Raw genomic sequence first — 15,656 nt, forward strand, 5'->3', positions numbered from 1 at the left:
GATGGGTTTTTTCCCATTTCCAGCCCGGGTTTATTGGCTTGTGCAGAAGGGGCCAGAGCGTCTAATCCAGCGATGGCAAACCTTTTCGAGACTGAGTGCCCAAATTGCAACCCAAAACCCACTTATTTACCACAAAGTGCCAACACGATAATTTAACCTGAATACTGAGGTTTTTGCTTAGAAAAAACAGTTGGCTCCGAGGCGTGCGTTACTCAGGAGCAAGCTTGGTGGTAGTTGATGGCTTTGCTTTGAAGCAACCGTGCAACTCTTCCAACGGGTGAATCATGACCCTAGGAGGGTTTACTCAGAAGCAAGCCCCATTGCCAGCAACCGAGCTTACTCCCAGGTAAAGGATTGCACTTTAGTTTATCAGCGCTTAACAGTACTACACTACTTCCCCAAAACTAGGTCTTAGGTTTAACGCTAATAATTGAGCCCAGCAGCCCAGGCCAGCCTAGATGTGTGGAGGGGGCACTCTGTTTGCACGTGCCCACAGAGAGGGCTCTGAGTGCCACCTCTGGCACCTGTGCCATAGGTTCGCCATCACTGGTCTAAGCCAATTGAGTATGACTGTGCTTCAGAGGCAGCAGCGGAGAGGGAATGGCCAGACTTATGCAACCCTGTGGGCCTAGTAGTGGTGGAGGAGTCTAAAACATGGGTAATTCGTCCCAGTATTCCCACATTTCCATTTAGCTTTTTGTAGATAGAAGGAACATCCCCATACTCCATTCCTCTTGCACTGTGACCCCCTACTGACCACCACATGCCACGGCAGTCCTTGGATGTTCTTGTTATTCTTGTCGATACTGGCATCCTCCTCCTCCTCTGAGGAGTTTACTGCAACGTATGCAATTCCTTTCCCTTTTTTCACAACAGTCTGTGAGGTAAACCAGGTTTGTGGTTTTTGTCCCTGACAGAGATGAAAGTACGTGGATAGCACGCATACATGATTGGTGTCCAATTAGCCGTTGTGACCCACATTTCTTTGTTAACGTGCAGACAAGAGATAGCTGGAGAGGGGAGACAAGGGGGGTGCGCAGAACAATGAAAAACCCAGGACAAGAGAGGAATGGAGGAAAGAGGCAAAGATGTGGGATAAAATGGGTCCCACGCTGCCCATTGGGGTTAAAAGTGGTCTGAGAATGTTGATGTTTGCTGCTGTAAAATCGAAAGTCATAAAATATCCTGCATTTAAACGTGTTAAAAGAACCAAGCATAATGTGCAAGTCTGCACATTCTCCAGATCTCTTAATTAGGGTTGATGGTCATTAAACAGGAGAAGGCAGCGAAAGAGATCTACAGTCATGAACCTAAAACCTCTCTCGGTGCAATCCTATGGTGAGTTATTCCCACCGATACATTAATTGGTTAATGAATTAATTAAATGAACTGAGACTGGAATAACTCTCCACAGGATTGTATTGTCTGTCGCCATCTTGTGTGGCATGAAATGCTGACTTTACTGGTGTCGGGGTGGGTGTGGTATCAGGTTGCATTCTTTTAAGCTTCGTATATTGTATTTCTTGTATTGTAATTGTAGTTATGTAGGTTGTTAGTCACTCTGAGCCCACCTGGCGGGGCCAGCAGGATATCAAACTGAATAAATAATAATGATAATAGGATGGTGTCAGGTTGCACCCTTGGCATGCTGGGAATAAGAAGCAAAGATATGAAGGTCACCCAGTTTAAAACGTAAGCACCCGTTAGTTGTTCATATGTTTTTCTGGTGCCAGATGAAACACACAGGTCCCTTCGAAAGGCCAAGAGCCGAGGAAAGTTAATAGACTTTATATAAACATACTGGAGATGATTTCGAGCCGATGCACTAAGTAATGAGGACACGAAGGCCAAAATGTAGCATTGTAACCTCGTGGCAAATTTGAAAGGTCAGGAACAAGTTATTTTAATTAATTTCAAACCTCATGCAAAGTTCCAAAGAACTCAAAAAAGTTTGCATACCGCGCTGTATTATTTTGGTGGATCTTAATAAAGGGTTATTAATTCTGCTTTTGAATTCTGCTATGGACCAGCACAGCTACCTCTGTATATCTGCCATTGTAAAGTGTCTATATTGCATTCCTGTGTAGTGGAGTCACTGTGTAGCTTGCATTACACTTTATGATGTCTGGTTTTTGGATTCCCCCCCCCCCCCGCCCCTTCCAGGCTGTTTTAGTGGCTGTGATGCTAATTAACAGCCATTTAAGATGTGCATCTCTTTCAAATAACATGTTCAAATGAGCAGCGGTCTTACCCCTTTTTCCCTGGTAGCTGTCAACCTTATTCCTGGCGAGAGAACGGGAGGAAATATGACAATTGTTTGTAAAAGCGCATACACATGACGTGTTCCTGCTGGGCCATTAAGGGCAATTATTGGGTGGCAGTGAGTCACAGGGAGCAGAGAGGCAAACTGTCTGTTCACAGAATCATTCAGTATGAGGTGGTCATAGCAAAAAGAGAACCCCAGTCTAGGTCAGGCTGGCCCTATGAAAGTGAAGTCATCCTGGTATTGACACTCAATCATAGCCACAGCACTATGTCCATGCAAAGCTCATGCTGACGTCTGAACATGGCTTCACAGAACCAGTTCATTGTAGACTGGAGGTAACAGAGGCAGCTTTCCTAGGCCAACATGTCCCTTAGAGTCACGCGAACAGGCCATTAGCATTTCCTTGTTACTAAAATCTATAAGGGCAAAGAGGAAACACTGCCTCTTATCCTGTGGATATATAGTTCCAGGGCTAGACAGTAGCAGTTTATGTTACAGGATTGTTCTAGTCCCCCTGCCAGCATGGCCACTTGGCCATGCTGGCAGGGGCTGATGGGAATTGTAGTCCATGAACATCTGGAGAGCTGCAGGTTGCAGACCCCTGTTCTAGTCAAATCCTAAAAATCAACAGTAAACGGGTCACTATCCCGTAGCAGGAATTTCTTCTTGACATCTTGAGAAACACAAGGGGTACAAAGCACATACAGGAGAAAGTAGTGTTGAAGAGGAGGACCAAAATCCATTCCTCCTATAAAATGTTTACTTGACTGCTGCTGTCTAAACTCCACTTCTTTAAATGCATCATAGGATAACGTTCAAAAAATGTATGCTGGGAATTCAGTAGGACTTGCAGGAGACCCAATGTGAATATCTATTTATTCACAGACCACGCCCCCCACCATTATTTTGACCAGTCTGCTACAAATAGTGATTGCCGTGGATAGAGAGCTCCAGTGGTGGGATTCAAACATTTTAACAACAGGTTCCGATGGTGATGGGATTCAAATAATGACTCTTAAAAAGTATTTTTGAAAATATTTTTCATATCACTTTTTTATTTTAAGTATTAAAAATATTAATACTTAATAAAACGTATTAAAATAGTGAAAAAGGAAATTTTAACAACAGGTTCTACAGAACCTTCGGAACCCCCTGAATCCCACCTCTGGAGAGCTCCCATAATTCCTTGCCCGTCAAGTATGCCTCTTTTTTTCATATACGTGTCTTGAATGAACATGCCAACATGCCATATTGCATTGATTTTATGTGATCACCTCCTTCATGTATGACCAGATTGGGCAGAGGTGAGAACTGGGCCGTTACCGATAAAGAGGCATCCCACTATAATAGATGGAATAGAGCAGGCATCCCCAATCTTGTTGAACCAATGGGTGCTTTTGGAATTTTGAGAAGGGGAAGTGAGCTGCCATCGGGGCTGGGAATTGTCACAATATGTTGGATGGCCCCAAGCTACACATCTTCCTAAAATGGAGGCAGCTGTTTCTGCGTGGGCACTCTTTGCAGATGCAAAGTACCACCAAGTTGGAGGAAAGCCAGGAGTGGCTTGTGCTTTGGGGAAGAAATTGGGAGGGGGATAGTGGTGGGATCCAAAAATTTTAATAACAGGTTCCGATGGTGGAGGGATTCAAATAGTGGCGCCGCTGCACACACGCACGTCCAGTCCCTATTGGGCAGGGAGGTTGCTTTAGTAACCCCTTCTCGGCACTCAGAAAAAAATTAGTAACCACTTCTAGAGAAGTGGTGAGAACTGGTTGGATCCCACCTCTGGAGGGGAGAGTGCAAATGGACACCACAAACCCTCAGCCTGCACCATTTTGAGGATCACTAGAAGCAGACCCATCTTTATCCATGAATTTCAGTGTAATGAGACGATCCCTACCAGCCGTGTGAAAAAGTAGCCAAGCTTTGAGTGCAGCAAGTTGTGAAGGAACCCTTGAGCCAGACATCATGCTGACCGAAAGAACCTCTCCTGGTTAATGGCCTTTCTTTCTTTCATTATCTGATTCAACCGACCTCCCTTGATTCTCAGTTGTAAGGGATAATTAGCCGAGTGGAGATCAAGTGAGATCAAACGCCCATTGGGCGGCCCTGTTTTCTTCTCTCTGCGTGATAGCAGGCAAAACAGTTCAAAGTTCTTGAAAGTTGACTGACCAGAGGGTAGCCTCAGACTCTTCAGCAGTCAAAGCAGCCGACGTGAGAGATAGACTGGGTACCAGGTTCTGTGAAAACTGATGGGGGAATGTGCACGGCTTCAGAAATATAAGCAAACAAAGATGGAGAGATGGGAAGCAGCCTTTGGAACTGAGGCTCTGCCAACTGGCATCACCGATCTTTCAGAATTACAGGATGAGCCAAAGACAGAATCTAGCTTACAAAAGGAAAAAGAATCTTGTCTGGCTCTGGTGAGAAGTTAAAAACTCTATTTTTAATGAAAATAACTCAAGCTTCCATTTAATAGACCCACAACTCTTAATCAACAATCTATGTATATAAAAAGCTAACAGTGTTTTTGTTGATGACAGTATACCTCAGTAACTGCTGGGCCAATTCCTCTGAAAATTCCCAGCCACTATAGTCAGCCAGTTGAGAGTGTTCTTAGATGTTCACATACCTGAAATTTCACACCTGGCCCAGGTAAAACGCTTTTTTCCTGGCGCTCCCTGGTGGAGGACATGCAGCTGCCTGTGTGTAACTGTCACCCTTAGAATGTTTGTGCTGCTTAGAATGTTCACTCAGACGGCCAGATATGAGCAGTGGAAACAGTACAAAGGCAGTAACTCGAGTGGCTGTGAAACACATACACACACCGCCGGAAAGGAAAGGGACGGAGGGGTAGGCATGCAAGGGAAGAGAAGTGAGAGAGGGGAGACAGTGAGGGGTGGCATGCAAGGGAGGGGAGGCAGGGGGCCCAGCATCTTGATATGACCCACCCACCCTAGTGGAGGAAAAGGGAAGGAAAGGAGGGGGAGGGATGGCATGCAAGGGAAGAGAAGGGAGGGAGGGAAGAGAGTGAGGGGCGACATGCAAGGGACGGGAGGGAGGGGCCAGGCATCCTAGATTCCCTGAATACTGCGGTTACAGTTAAGAAAACCAGGCACGCATTACTCAGGAGTAAGCTCAGTACAGCAACTGTGACATACTTTGAATGGCCACATCGCGCCCCTCAGAGGGTTTCCTCAGAAGCCACACCCATTGCCACCAACCAAACTTATTCCCAGGTAAAGGATCGTGACCAGCCAGCCTAGATGTGTGGGTGGGGTGCCTTTCCATCCCCCCCCCCAAGGAATGCAGGCACACACATCAATGACATCACACAGTATCAGGCTACGTGTTTGCATGAGCACGTACTGCTGGCCTCTGCAATTGATTTGCTGCTACTGTTCCTTTTCCATTTCACCACAATAAGCCACAGCAACGCGTGGCTGGGCCACGCTAGTAAAGTATAAATATTATAGATAGCACCAACCAAGCAACGAATAATACGTATACAGGGGATCCCAAAGACAATACTAAGATATCAAGTCTCTGCAATAAAGGTGTAACGTTCAAAGAGATCCACTAACGGTGTACATGCGCAGGATACCACGTGTCTGATGCCAGTAAGTATTCAACTTTCAGCATATAAGCTTCATGTACTCATAGGCGGACGCACAAAACGTCAGGATGACGATGAATAAATTCTTGGCTGTTGGTCAATGGAAGGTGATCACCGATCTTTCACCCAGGTACTGGAAGAGCGTCGCTACGATTTTCACGTTGCGTTTCCCAAAGCAACACTGGCATTTCTTTTCTCGCCTTACAGCTTACACCGCCTTTTCTGGAACGACTGTTAATTTCTGTGTTAGAAAAAACAGCCAGAGACTATGCGATCAGGCGCAACAAGAGTACAGCTGCAAAAGGGGGGGTGGGGGGATGACTTACAACTGAAGGCTGCAGAAATATATTTTAATGAGAAATTGCCTGTTGTTTTTCATCTTCACATGGGGTGAGTTTCCCCCGTTTGGTAGGCAACCGACCCTCCGTGTCCTTTGGAGCAGCAGTAAATAGGTCAGCTGTCAGTAATGAGCAGGAGCAGATTTGGAGACGGTTTCTCGTGCCATTATCTGCAAAGAGGATAATGGAGTCTGACTCTTGCAAAGGGAGGGGATCGAGGAGCTGTTATTGTCAGAAGCTGATAATAAAAAGATAAGGCATGTAGAATGCATCTTCATATATTGGGGGAAGAACGCCTAAGGTGCAGGAAAGCTTCACGTCCTCCGCCAAGACGACTATATTAAATCCCCAATATTAATGCTCTTCAAAGGCAGCAGATTTCTAAATCAATTGACATTTTGCAGGCTGAACAAGTGCAGGCAAAGCAGCCGCGGAGTTGGAGCCCGGCTCCTCTTTTCTAAACCCAGTCCTAGCATTGCCGCTGTCAGGAAATGACGGTTCCTTGGGCGTGAGGACCTTGTTATCACAGAGGCAGCCTGCTACACTGGGCTGCGACTCAGCCAGCGCTCTGCTCCCCTTGGAGAAAAAGAGTCATGTACGTAGAAGTCTGGAGAAAGGTTGGAAACCTGTTCTAGTTTTCTGTTCCAGTTTTTTTTTTTTGATCAATAAGCATTCTGCCTCGGGAGCACGCCGTAGCACGTTGAAGTGGTATAGCCCGGACTGAGGTACAGAAAGTGCAAGTTCCAGGATCAGATTTCCTATAGAGATCTCTTAGAATTGCAGTGGCTTCCGAGACTACTGAGAATCGTTCCCCTGCAGAAACGGCTGCTTTGGAGGGTGACCACCGTGACATTTTATACTAAGAGCAGCAGTGGCGAAGTAGTTAAGAGCAGGTGTACTCTAATCTGGGGGAACCAGGTTTGATTCCCCCTCTGCTGCTTGAATGGTGGAGGCTTATCTGGGGAATTCAGATTAGCCTGTGCACTCCAACACATGCCAGCTGGGTGACCTTGGGCTAGTCACAGCTTCTCGGAGCTCTCTCAGCCCCACCTACCTCACTGGGTGTTGTGAGGGGGAATGGTCAGCCCCTTTGAGTCTCCTTACAGGAGAGAAAGGGGGGATATAAATCCAACTCTTCTTCTTTAATGAACGCCCTCCCCAAACCCTGCCCTGCTCAACCTTCACCCCCAAAGCTCTAGGAATTTCCCCATTTGGAGCGGACAGCCCTATCTTCTGGTGTTTGTTTGTTCAAAGCAAAATGGATATGGGAATGAGTGGATGTGGGAGCGGTACTGGGAAAGGCTCTTTCCTGGCTGCCTTTCCTGATCAAAATTCCTCTGCCCCGAATTCTTTCTCTTTTGAACCACTCAACTTTGGGGCAGGGGGAAGAATTTGGACTAAATAAAGATTATCTGGGGAAGAACATCACCTCTTCAACCGGGCATCCCCGCTCTGGTTTGCTCTTTGTGGTTGTTTTGAACTTGCAAAGAAAAGAAAAGTGGGACATTTCTGGCCACTGCAGATCTCTTCTAGCTTGCCCCCGCCCCCACCTTCGTCCCCGTCCCCCCCTCCCCCCCACCCCGCCGAGCACAGGGCAAAGCAAAGCTCCGGCTTTTCTCTCGATTGAACTGAGGATTTGCATGCTTGATTGCTGACCTGCCGAGTACTTCTTTTGTCATTATATTCTAATGTTGACGTTCTTGTCTTTATGTCTATGCATTCTTCAGCTTTGAGGATAACAGACCCTTCATCAAGTAAGAATGACCTGAATGCCTGATAAATCCCATTTATCAGCGTGGTCCCATGAACTGGCTCGTCAGATCAGTTTTGCTTTTTTTTTTAAGGAAACATTACAGCTTCTGTCATTCACATTTAAGGCAGAAGAGCAAACTGGGCAGGAAAGGAGTAGGGCCTATCGCTTCTACCCTTCGTGACTGTCGATTGGCTGGCATCCTAATTTTTTGTGAGATCTGGTGTAGTACAGACTTGGAGCGGAAGAGCTCCTCTGGGGTGTGAAGCTGCCCTTCTCCGAACCCTGAACGCGAGTTCGGAGCGATTGGCTCAGATTGGAACGGTGAATACATTGGAGGGATAAAACCTTCAAAAAGCATCTCGGAGCATTCAGACACTTATTTGAACCGATTAATATCCCTGACTCTGCGTTTCTGGGCAAGGCATGAAAAATTCTGCTCTAGCGATCAAAACGCGCAGCTGTTCCAAACTGTCAGTGAGAACATGGCAACTATTTAAATATTCTGCTTCCTTGAATAACATTGATTAACATGAAGCCTTTGAATAGCATAAGTCTGTACAAAAATGCAGAAAATTGACAGGAAACAAAATATATATATATGCATAATAATAGATGGGCCTTGGATGATGTATTACATATCCTGCAAGAAAACCCAAATACCAGTAGGAAAGCTCGTTCCAGTGGCCCTAACTTTACAGCAGACTTTCAGTTTGTTCTTCTGGTGAAGAGTCCTTTGTGTTCATTTTTTTATTTTTATTTTTTTGGTCTCATACTCATCTCCGTCATTCTATTACAAGAATTGGGGGGCTGGGCACAATTGTGGGGGGTGTACGCTGGAGCATTAAAGCAGTCTCGGAGTAAGTGAACCTAAGCGCCCCCTGCTGGTCTGATGAGCTATACTTGTTCTCATCGTTGCCACAGCCCTGGACCCAGTCGAGTGGACCTTGCAGTACTTCTGGCTCTGCAGGGACGGCTTGGGCTGTTCTTGCTGCTGGCTACCTATAGCCTCACAGGGCCCACCGGAAACCTTCCGGTTAAAAAATTGCCAGTCTCACAATGGGCGCAATGCATTTGAGGCTGACCTTGCTTATCTGCAGGTCTGTTTTCTTCAAAATAAAAATAAAAATCCAAAATTTGTTCCCAGACAATAGACTAGCTAGCTTTGTATTTCTTTACAGTTTACTGATGCAAACCCATGCGTTATTGGGATTTCTTTCTTTTTAATTTGAGGCATATCTACAGTACGCAAAAGCAGCTATAGGCCTTATGCAGTGACGTTTTTAAAAAGTATTAATTCTCCAAGACTTTACTCCAGTCCAAAGGTGTATGGGGAAATGGAGCCCGGTGCAAAATTCGAGTTTTGCTGCCCCCATGTTCCTTTGTGGGGTTTTTTTTGTATTTTTAGTGTTTTTTCAGTTTTCGGCCTGCAGGGGGTGCAGTTTTCAGGCTAGCAGCATCAATATTTCAGGGTATCTTTAGGAGACTATCCTGATGATACTGGGCAGGTTTGGTGAAGTTTGGTTCAGATGGTCCAAAGTTATGGACTCTCAAAGGTGTAGCCCCCATCTCCTATTAGCTCCCATTGGAAACAACGGGGGATGGGAGTACCCCTCTTGGAAGTCCATAACTTTGGACCCCCTGAACCAAACCTCACCTAACTTGGGTGGTATCATCAGGAGAGTCCTCCAAAAGCTCCCTGAAATTTTGGTGTGGCTAGCCTGAAAGCTGCGCCCCCTGCAGGCCGAAAACTGAAAAACACTAACAAATACAAAAAACAAACCTGAAATTTTTGCTGCCCCCACCCCAGGCGTGCGCCTGGTGCAACGCACACACCCCTTCCCCTTGTCGCTCCGCCTCTGCTCCAGTCCCTCTATGCTTGAGAGCTTTGATGCATTTCAATATCAGAGCAAATTCCGCATCCCTTACGTACTGTGAGCACAGAGCTCATCCTGCCATTGAAATGACTAGCAAAGCCTGAACGCAGGAGAACTCCGAGGGACCATCAAAACTTCAAAATTAGATGGCACTTCCATGTTTACAGAAGAAATAGATTTTGGCATGATCCACAGCCCAGTCCACAAAGACACATGACATTTTTTTAATTTATTGTCACTTCAGAAGGCTCTTGTTGCAAGCCATGTTGCAAGCCATGGAAGTTCAGGTGGCCGTGTTGGGTACTTGTGCACACCTTGAAGTACCTCCATGGTTCCATGTGCATGTGGAAAGTCCTGGGTGCATGCTTCAGGGCTTTCCAGTGTGTTTCAGAAGCAGACTCGTTTTTGTTTTACTCATTCATCTTTTTGCACATAGAAAGTCCCACTTTATGTTGATGTGAGTGGAGTAGCCAGCCCCACAAACAATAAACTCTGTCCCTGTGCTGGAGGTCTTGGAGGCCTTTTGGCTGGATCAACATCTATGCTTGTTCAGTGCGAAAAACAACAACAACAAAAGATTGAACCATAAGCCAAAGCCCTAGGCAACTCCTCTTTGCTTTCGTACACCACCAACTTCTTAAAATGCAAGGGAGCTTGAATTGAAAAGCATAGTGTGACCAGACATCCTGCTTTTGGCGGGACAGTCCCGCTTTTAAGTAATTTGTCCCGCGTCCCGCAGGGTTTGTTAAATCTCCCGATTTTTGGAAGACTGCCGCACTGCCTTCTGGGGCGCTCCTGGTTCCCGCCCTGTCACAGGTCGGGAAACGGGAGCACCCCAGAAGGCAGTGCAGCAGCCTCCCACACACGCGGCCGCAGGAGCACACTGCCTTTTGGGGCGCTCCCCTGTTTCCCGCCCTGTCACAGGGCGGGAAACGGGAGCGTCCCACTTTAAAAAGGTGAAAATCTGGTCACCTTAGAAAAGCAACCTCTCAATTCATCTCAGAGCAGAGGCTGCTGGGGTGGCAAGCAGGTTTTGAAGCAATCTTCCCTGCACTCTGAAGGTGCTTCATTGGTTTTGGGCTGCTGCATCGAGCCAAAATCACAACATTATCTCCTTGTTGGCCAGTCTTGTGCCGAAATACATTTTTCAGCCAAGGTTTTATAAGCATTCCCAAGTTAGCATAAAAGTATAGCTAAGTAACTATACATGCATGCGTGGGGAACACACACGTATCTGAGGGGAGGAAGTCTCATCCTCTGTCTCCTCTATCCTTTTTTCGCTGTGCCTCCTCCTGGCAGTTCCTGAAACCTCCCCCTTTTCTTGCTGTCCCACCCACTGAACTACTACTTTCTGCCCCCATTTTCAGTTTTATCTCTCCCAGGCAAAGTCTCCCCCTTTCTCTCCCACCCCCACCTTTTTCTCAGTACTTTCACAATTGCTACTTTGCCCAAGTTTTACTGTGATAACTGCCTCCTCTCTCCCTCTCTCTGAAGTCAGATGGAAAGGGGCATTTCAGACAGTGTTTTTAAAAAGGAGAAGGTAAAGGGGAAAGCAGCCCTTAAAAGGGGTGAAAACACAGCAAAATATTCCACCTTGGTGCGTAGAGACCAAGGAGCTCCTTCCCACATCTTGCTTGTTGCTAGGAGATGAGGTCTGCAAAGAGACCTCAGGTTTGTAGAGGCAATGACATACAAGGAAAAACGCTGGGCAGACAGCCAAGAGATATGTCACATCAAAGAGGAACATGCATGAGAGGTGGTTTGGGGAAGTGGGGGTAGAAAACAGGAGGGAAAAGGATTAGACAACAAGTGTGATAAAGGTACAAAAAAGTTGTACTTTGGCAACTGAACGGACACAAAAAATCCTCTAGTTTCCCCCTTGGCAGCTTCTCCCCTCCCCACTCCTTCCCCTCCTTTTTCTCCCCATCTTCACTTTTACCTTTTTCTTTGCTCCCCTTCCAGCTTTCCTTTCCTCTTCTCTTTTACCTGGTTCAGCCTGTCTTTTTCCTCTCCCCATTGACAGGGTGGTCAAGTCTCCTGCTTTAGTGGGAGACATCCAGCCTTCTGCTGTCTTTTTCAACCCCTGCTCAGCGGGGTGTCAAGAGAAAAATGGAGGGGGAGCAAAGCCATCTGTGAACTTAGGGAGGTAATGATTCAACTGGAGAGTTATGTTATTGCATAGGTAGAACATTCCAGCATTCATTTAGAACTCTATGATTAAACCATTGAGCTTTAGCTGAATACTGTCGCATCTCCAGAAACATGACATCACTTCCAGTCGCCCCAGAAGTGACATCATTGCATCACCAGCAGTGCCACTGTGTTGCTGGCAAGACCCGCTCCTGTGACATGATGAGTCCCGCTTGTGCAGGCAACCCGGCTTAATGAAGGCTTGAAATCCTCAGATGTGTTTTCAAAATGGCCGCCACGTATGAGGCAGCCGTTGTTTTTGTTATTGCAATTTGTAGTTTTTTTGTGGGGAGGTGGTTCAAAACAGTATAATTTTTGCCCTTGACATATACATGCACACACGTGCATGCATATACATTTGCGATACTGACAGGATGTTTTACATCCCAACTGTTCTACTTTGCTACAGCTATAACAAGATTGCCTTTTAAATTATCTAAGTAAAAAAAAAACTCTTGCCCCTTGGAAGCTTGTGGTGAATAAAATGCCTGTGCTACAGCCTTTGAAAAGAGATTTTATATTCTGTTGTCTTATGTAAGGCAGAAAAGGCAATAAAACAGAGGTTGCTAAAACAAGTTGGGTTGATTCAACCAGTTTTCTGCTGTTGGAAAAGGAAGGACCATTTAAAAAGGCAATGCTGGGGATCATGGATCTGACATGGACAAACACAACATGGGACATAGGTTGTAGTAAGGAGGGGAACTGGGTGATATGGAGTGAAAAAGCTGGCTGAATTCAACTGACTCTATTGACCATTTTGCTCAGATGTTTCATCCACATTCATTCCCTAAATAAGCATTCAAAACACTTTCAGATTCACCAGATTCACTTTCAGATTGCCTAGTAGTAGTAGTAGTAGTAGTAGTAGTAGTAGTAGTAGTAGTAGTAGTAGTAGTAGTAGTAGTAGTAGTAGTAAGAATAAACATCTTCAAATCTACAAAATCAACATCTGTCAGATTCAGATGTCAGCCCTGCTGGTATCTACATGAATACCACACTGATACATTAAAACATCCTGGGCCTCTGGGTGAGGCTCAAGTTGTAATGAAAGGTGTGGGGGGGGCATCTGGAGCAGGTGTTGTCCCCGGGCACCGTTTCCCCCTGATATGCCTCTGATACCAGCTCTGAGAGATGGCAGCAAAGGAGGTCTTTGGCCCCTGTGCCCTTTGGCCCTCTGGAGTAACTAGTTAGGTGCTGTGTGAAACAGGATGCCAGACTAGATGGACCACTGATCTGCTCCAGCAAGTTCTACTTATGTTCTTGCCTTCTGACTCTTGAATGTAAACTAAGACCATTTTTTTCTAATCTGATGATGCTGATTTGTTAATTATTACTTACTGAGTTCCATTTTTTTACACATTTGAGGTATTGATTAATGACAAGTGCCTTTTGCCCACAATTCTGAAGGTATCCTAGGAAAGTATCATGAGGAACTAGGTCAAAAACCTTGATTCATGAAGGGTTAAGCTCAGCTAATTCCCCAGCCTACACAGTGAGTTACCTTGATCAATCTTGTCCTGCAAAGAGCCAATCAGTGTTGATGGCAGTTAAGGTAATACCTGCCACTTTTCAAAACCCAACCAAGAGCCGGGTTCGGTGGTTCCCACTGATCCATGGCACTAGAGGAAATCACTTTCCTCTGGACAGCGCCCTCTCTCTGCATCTAGGGCAGTGTTTCCCAACCTTTTCGAGGTCAGGGTACCCTTGACCTCACTCTTCATATCTCACGGTACCCCTGCCGTCACCCTCCACCTTCCCCTCCCATTGCCCCTGCTTGCCACTCCCCCCACCTTCCCCTCCCAGGGTGAAGGGAAGCACTGGGGGGGGGGTGGCTGCTGACCTTGTGGCAGGCCCTGCCCCATGGGCCAGCTCCATGTCCTTGCTGGTGCCGGTGGGAGACACCACAAAAATGAGGGGGGGCGGTAGTGTTGCCGCGGTACCCCTGGGACATGCTCACGGCACCCCAGGGTACCACGGAACCCTGGTTGAGAATGGCAGATCTAGGGAAAGAGACTCCCCTACGAGAACACACATGCCTGGGTCCGCTTCTGTGACAGGAAATGCTACTTGAGTTCTACTGTGCCTCAGTGGGGGATTATTCATAAAACGGAGGAGCCCCTGAACAAGGTAGCTCTCTCCAATCCCTAGCATTTGCACATAGGAACCATGTTTGCAAAGTTGCCAGTTTTATCAGGGCAAAGTTAGATGCTGCACGTAGTTGTGTGTTGTGCTCCCCCATTTGTGCCTCTGGCAGTTGGCAAAGTTGCTTCTGGAAGGGTGATTGGGATTGGAGAAATGGCTCAGGGGAAGAAGGAACTTCAGCTTCCCTTCTCCAAATGGTGCCCCTCTACCTTTTCTCTGCTCATGTTCTAAGGCTGAATTGCAAGGGGAGTTCAGCTGCCACTACATGCACCTGCGTGTACCATGTAGTTACACACCCATTTTCTCTAAAAGTGCAGGCTAAGTCAAATATCGTTCTCTGGACCATTCTTTTTCTTTCTCCCTCCCTTACCTTTTTATAAAGACAATTGGGAACCATTAATATTTCCCATATATTTTCTTTTTCGGTTATACCAAATGATCTTAAGAGTTCTACCTGCCAGCTAAGCGTTATTGAAATAATTCACTCCTCGCCCCAGTAGATGACCATCGCCACATTTTGGAAGTTCAGCCGCGAGAAAAACCTGCGGCCGTTAAGAAAACCTTGTCCCTAGACTGGATTTATATTCTGTTTAAACTGTTATTTTGCAACCAACTTAAATTGGAATACATTGTGCATGGAAATACAGGGAGGCAAGCTACCTGTGGAAAAACAAACGCTGGAAGGAGTTAAGGCTGGTACCTATCTGGCGCAATCCCACAGGTAGTTCTATGCAAGCTTCTCAGGGAGTAAAATCGGCTGTGTAAGACCCGTGCCGTGCTGTTCACGTTGGCGGGTCGTGCAGAGGATAACCCTTTGCGAGATTCTGCCCTAGGCCGATAGGAATGTGGGACGATTCTAAACGTTTGGGGTTTTCCCTTGTCATGCAACATTGGCATATTTCATTACATTGACGCTACTGCCCCCGCAGCATTTTTCTACACACCAACTCGACTCCAGAAGCGCGCTCATGCTCATAACATTGTCATCTGTGTATTTTTATTTCCTTCAAGTTGGAAGGTGGCAGTAAGCCGCCCTGAATTCAAGAGGTGCATTTCTCGCAGAGATCCCTCGTAACGCCTCCTCCGAGGACGGCTCGAAATGCTTGTTGCATGCGTTGCTCTGTTTTCCCGTATGAATCAAAGACACTTTCCTTTCTGTCTTTTTTTTCTCTCTGTCTCTCAACAGGTCATGGGTTATAGGTGCGATAGCGCTACTCTGCCTATTAGGACTGACCTGGGCGTTTGGACTTATGTATATTAATGAAAGCACAGTCATCATGGCGTACCTCTTCACCATTTTCAATTCTCTGCAGGGAATGTTTATATTCATTTTCCATTGTGTCCTCCAGAAAAAGGTAAGGCCAATTATTCCATGGCGAACAGAAGCGAGATGGGTATTTTTGTTGCCTAGCAACTGAATGTTACTCACAGTGCCTAGCATTTTAACTTGTCACTTTGTCTGCGGGCCGATTCCCAT

The 15,656-nt window shown here is 46.3% G+C and overlaps 1 protein-coding gene across 19 annotated transcripts in view; it reads left to right on the forward strand.

The window, feature by feature from the left end:
* Nucleotides 1-15,656, forward strand: part of ADGRL3 (adhesion G protein-coupled receptor L3) — a 907,827-nt gene that overhangs the window by 778,477 nt on the left and 113,694 nt on the right. For 12 of the 19 annotated variants that reach the window (XM_048503336.1, XM_048503340.1, XM_048503323.1 and 9 more), the window contains 2 exons: nt 7,948-7,974; nt 15,366-15,534. In XM_048503336.1, the coding sequence (XP_048359293.1) occupies nt 7,948-7,974; nt 15,366-15,534 (196 nt within the window). The remainder of the gene's footprint in view (nt 1-7,947; nt 7,975-15,365; nt 15,535-15,656) is intronic. The other 7 variants (XM_048503326.1, XM_048503327.1, XM_048503331.1 and 4 more) reach the window with 1 other exon arrangement.

The sequence above is a fragment of the Sphaerodactylus townsendi genome, linkage group LG07, assembly GCF_021028975.2.
Source record: "Sphaerodactylus townsendi isolate TG3544 linkage group LG07, MPM_Stown_v2.3, whole genome shotgun sequence".
NCBI lineage: Eukaryota > Metazoa > Chordata > Lepidosauria > Squamata > Sphaerodactylidae > Sphaerodactylus > Sphaerodactylus townsendi.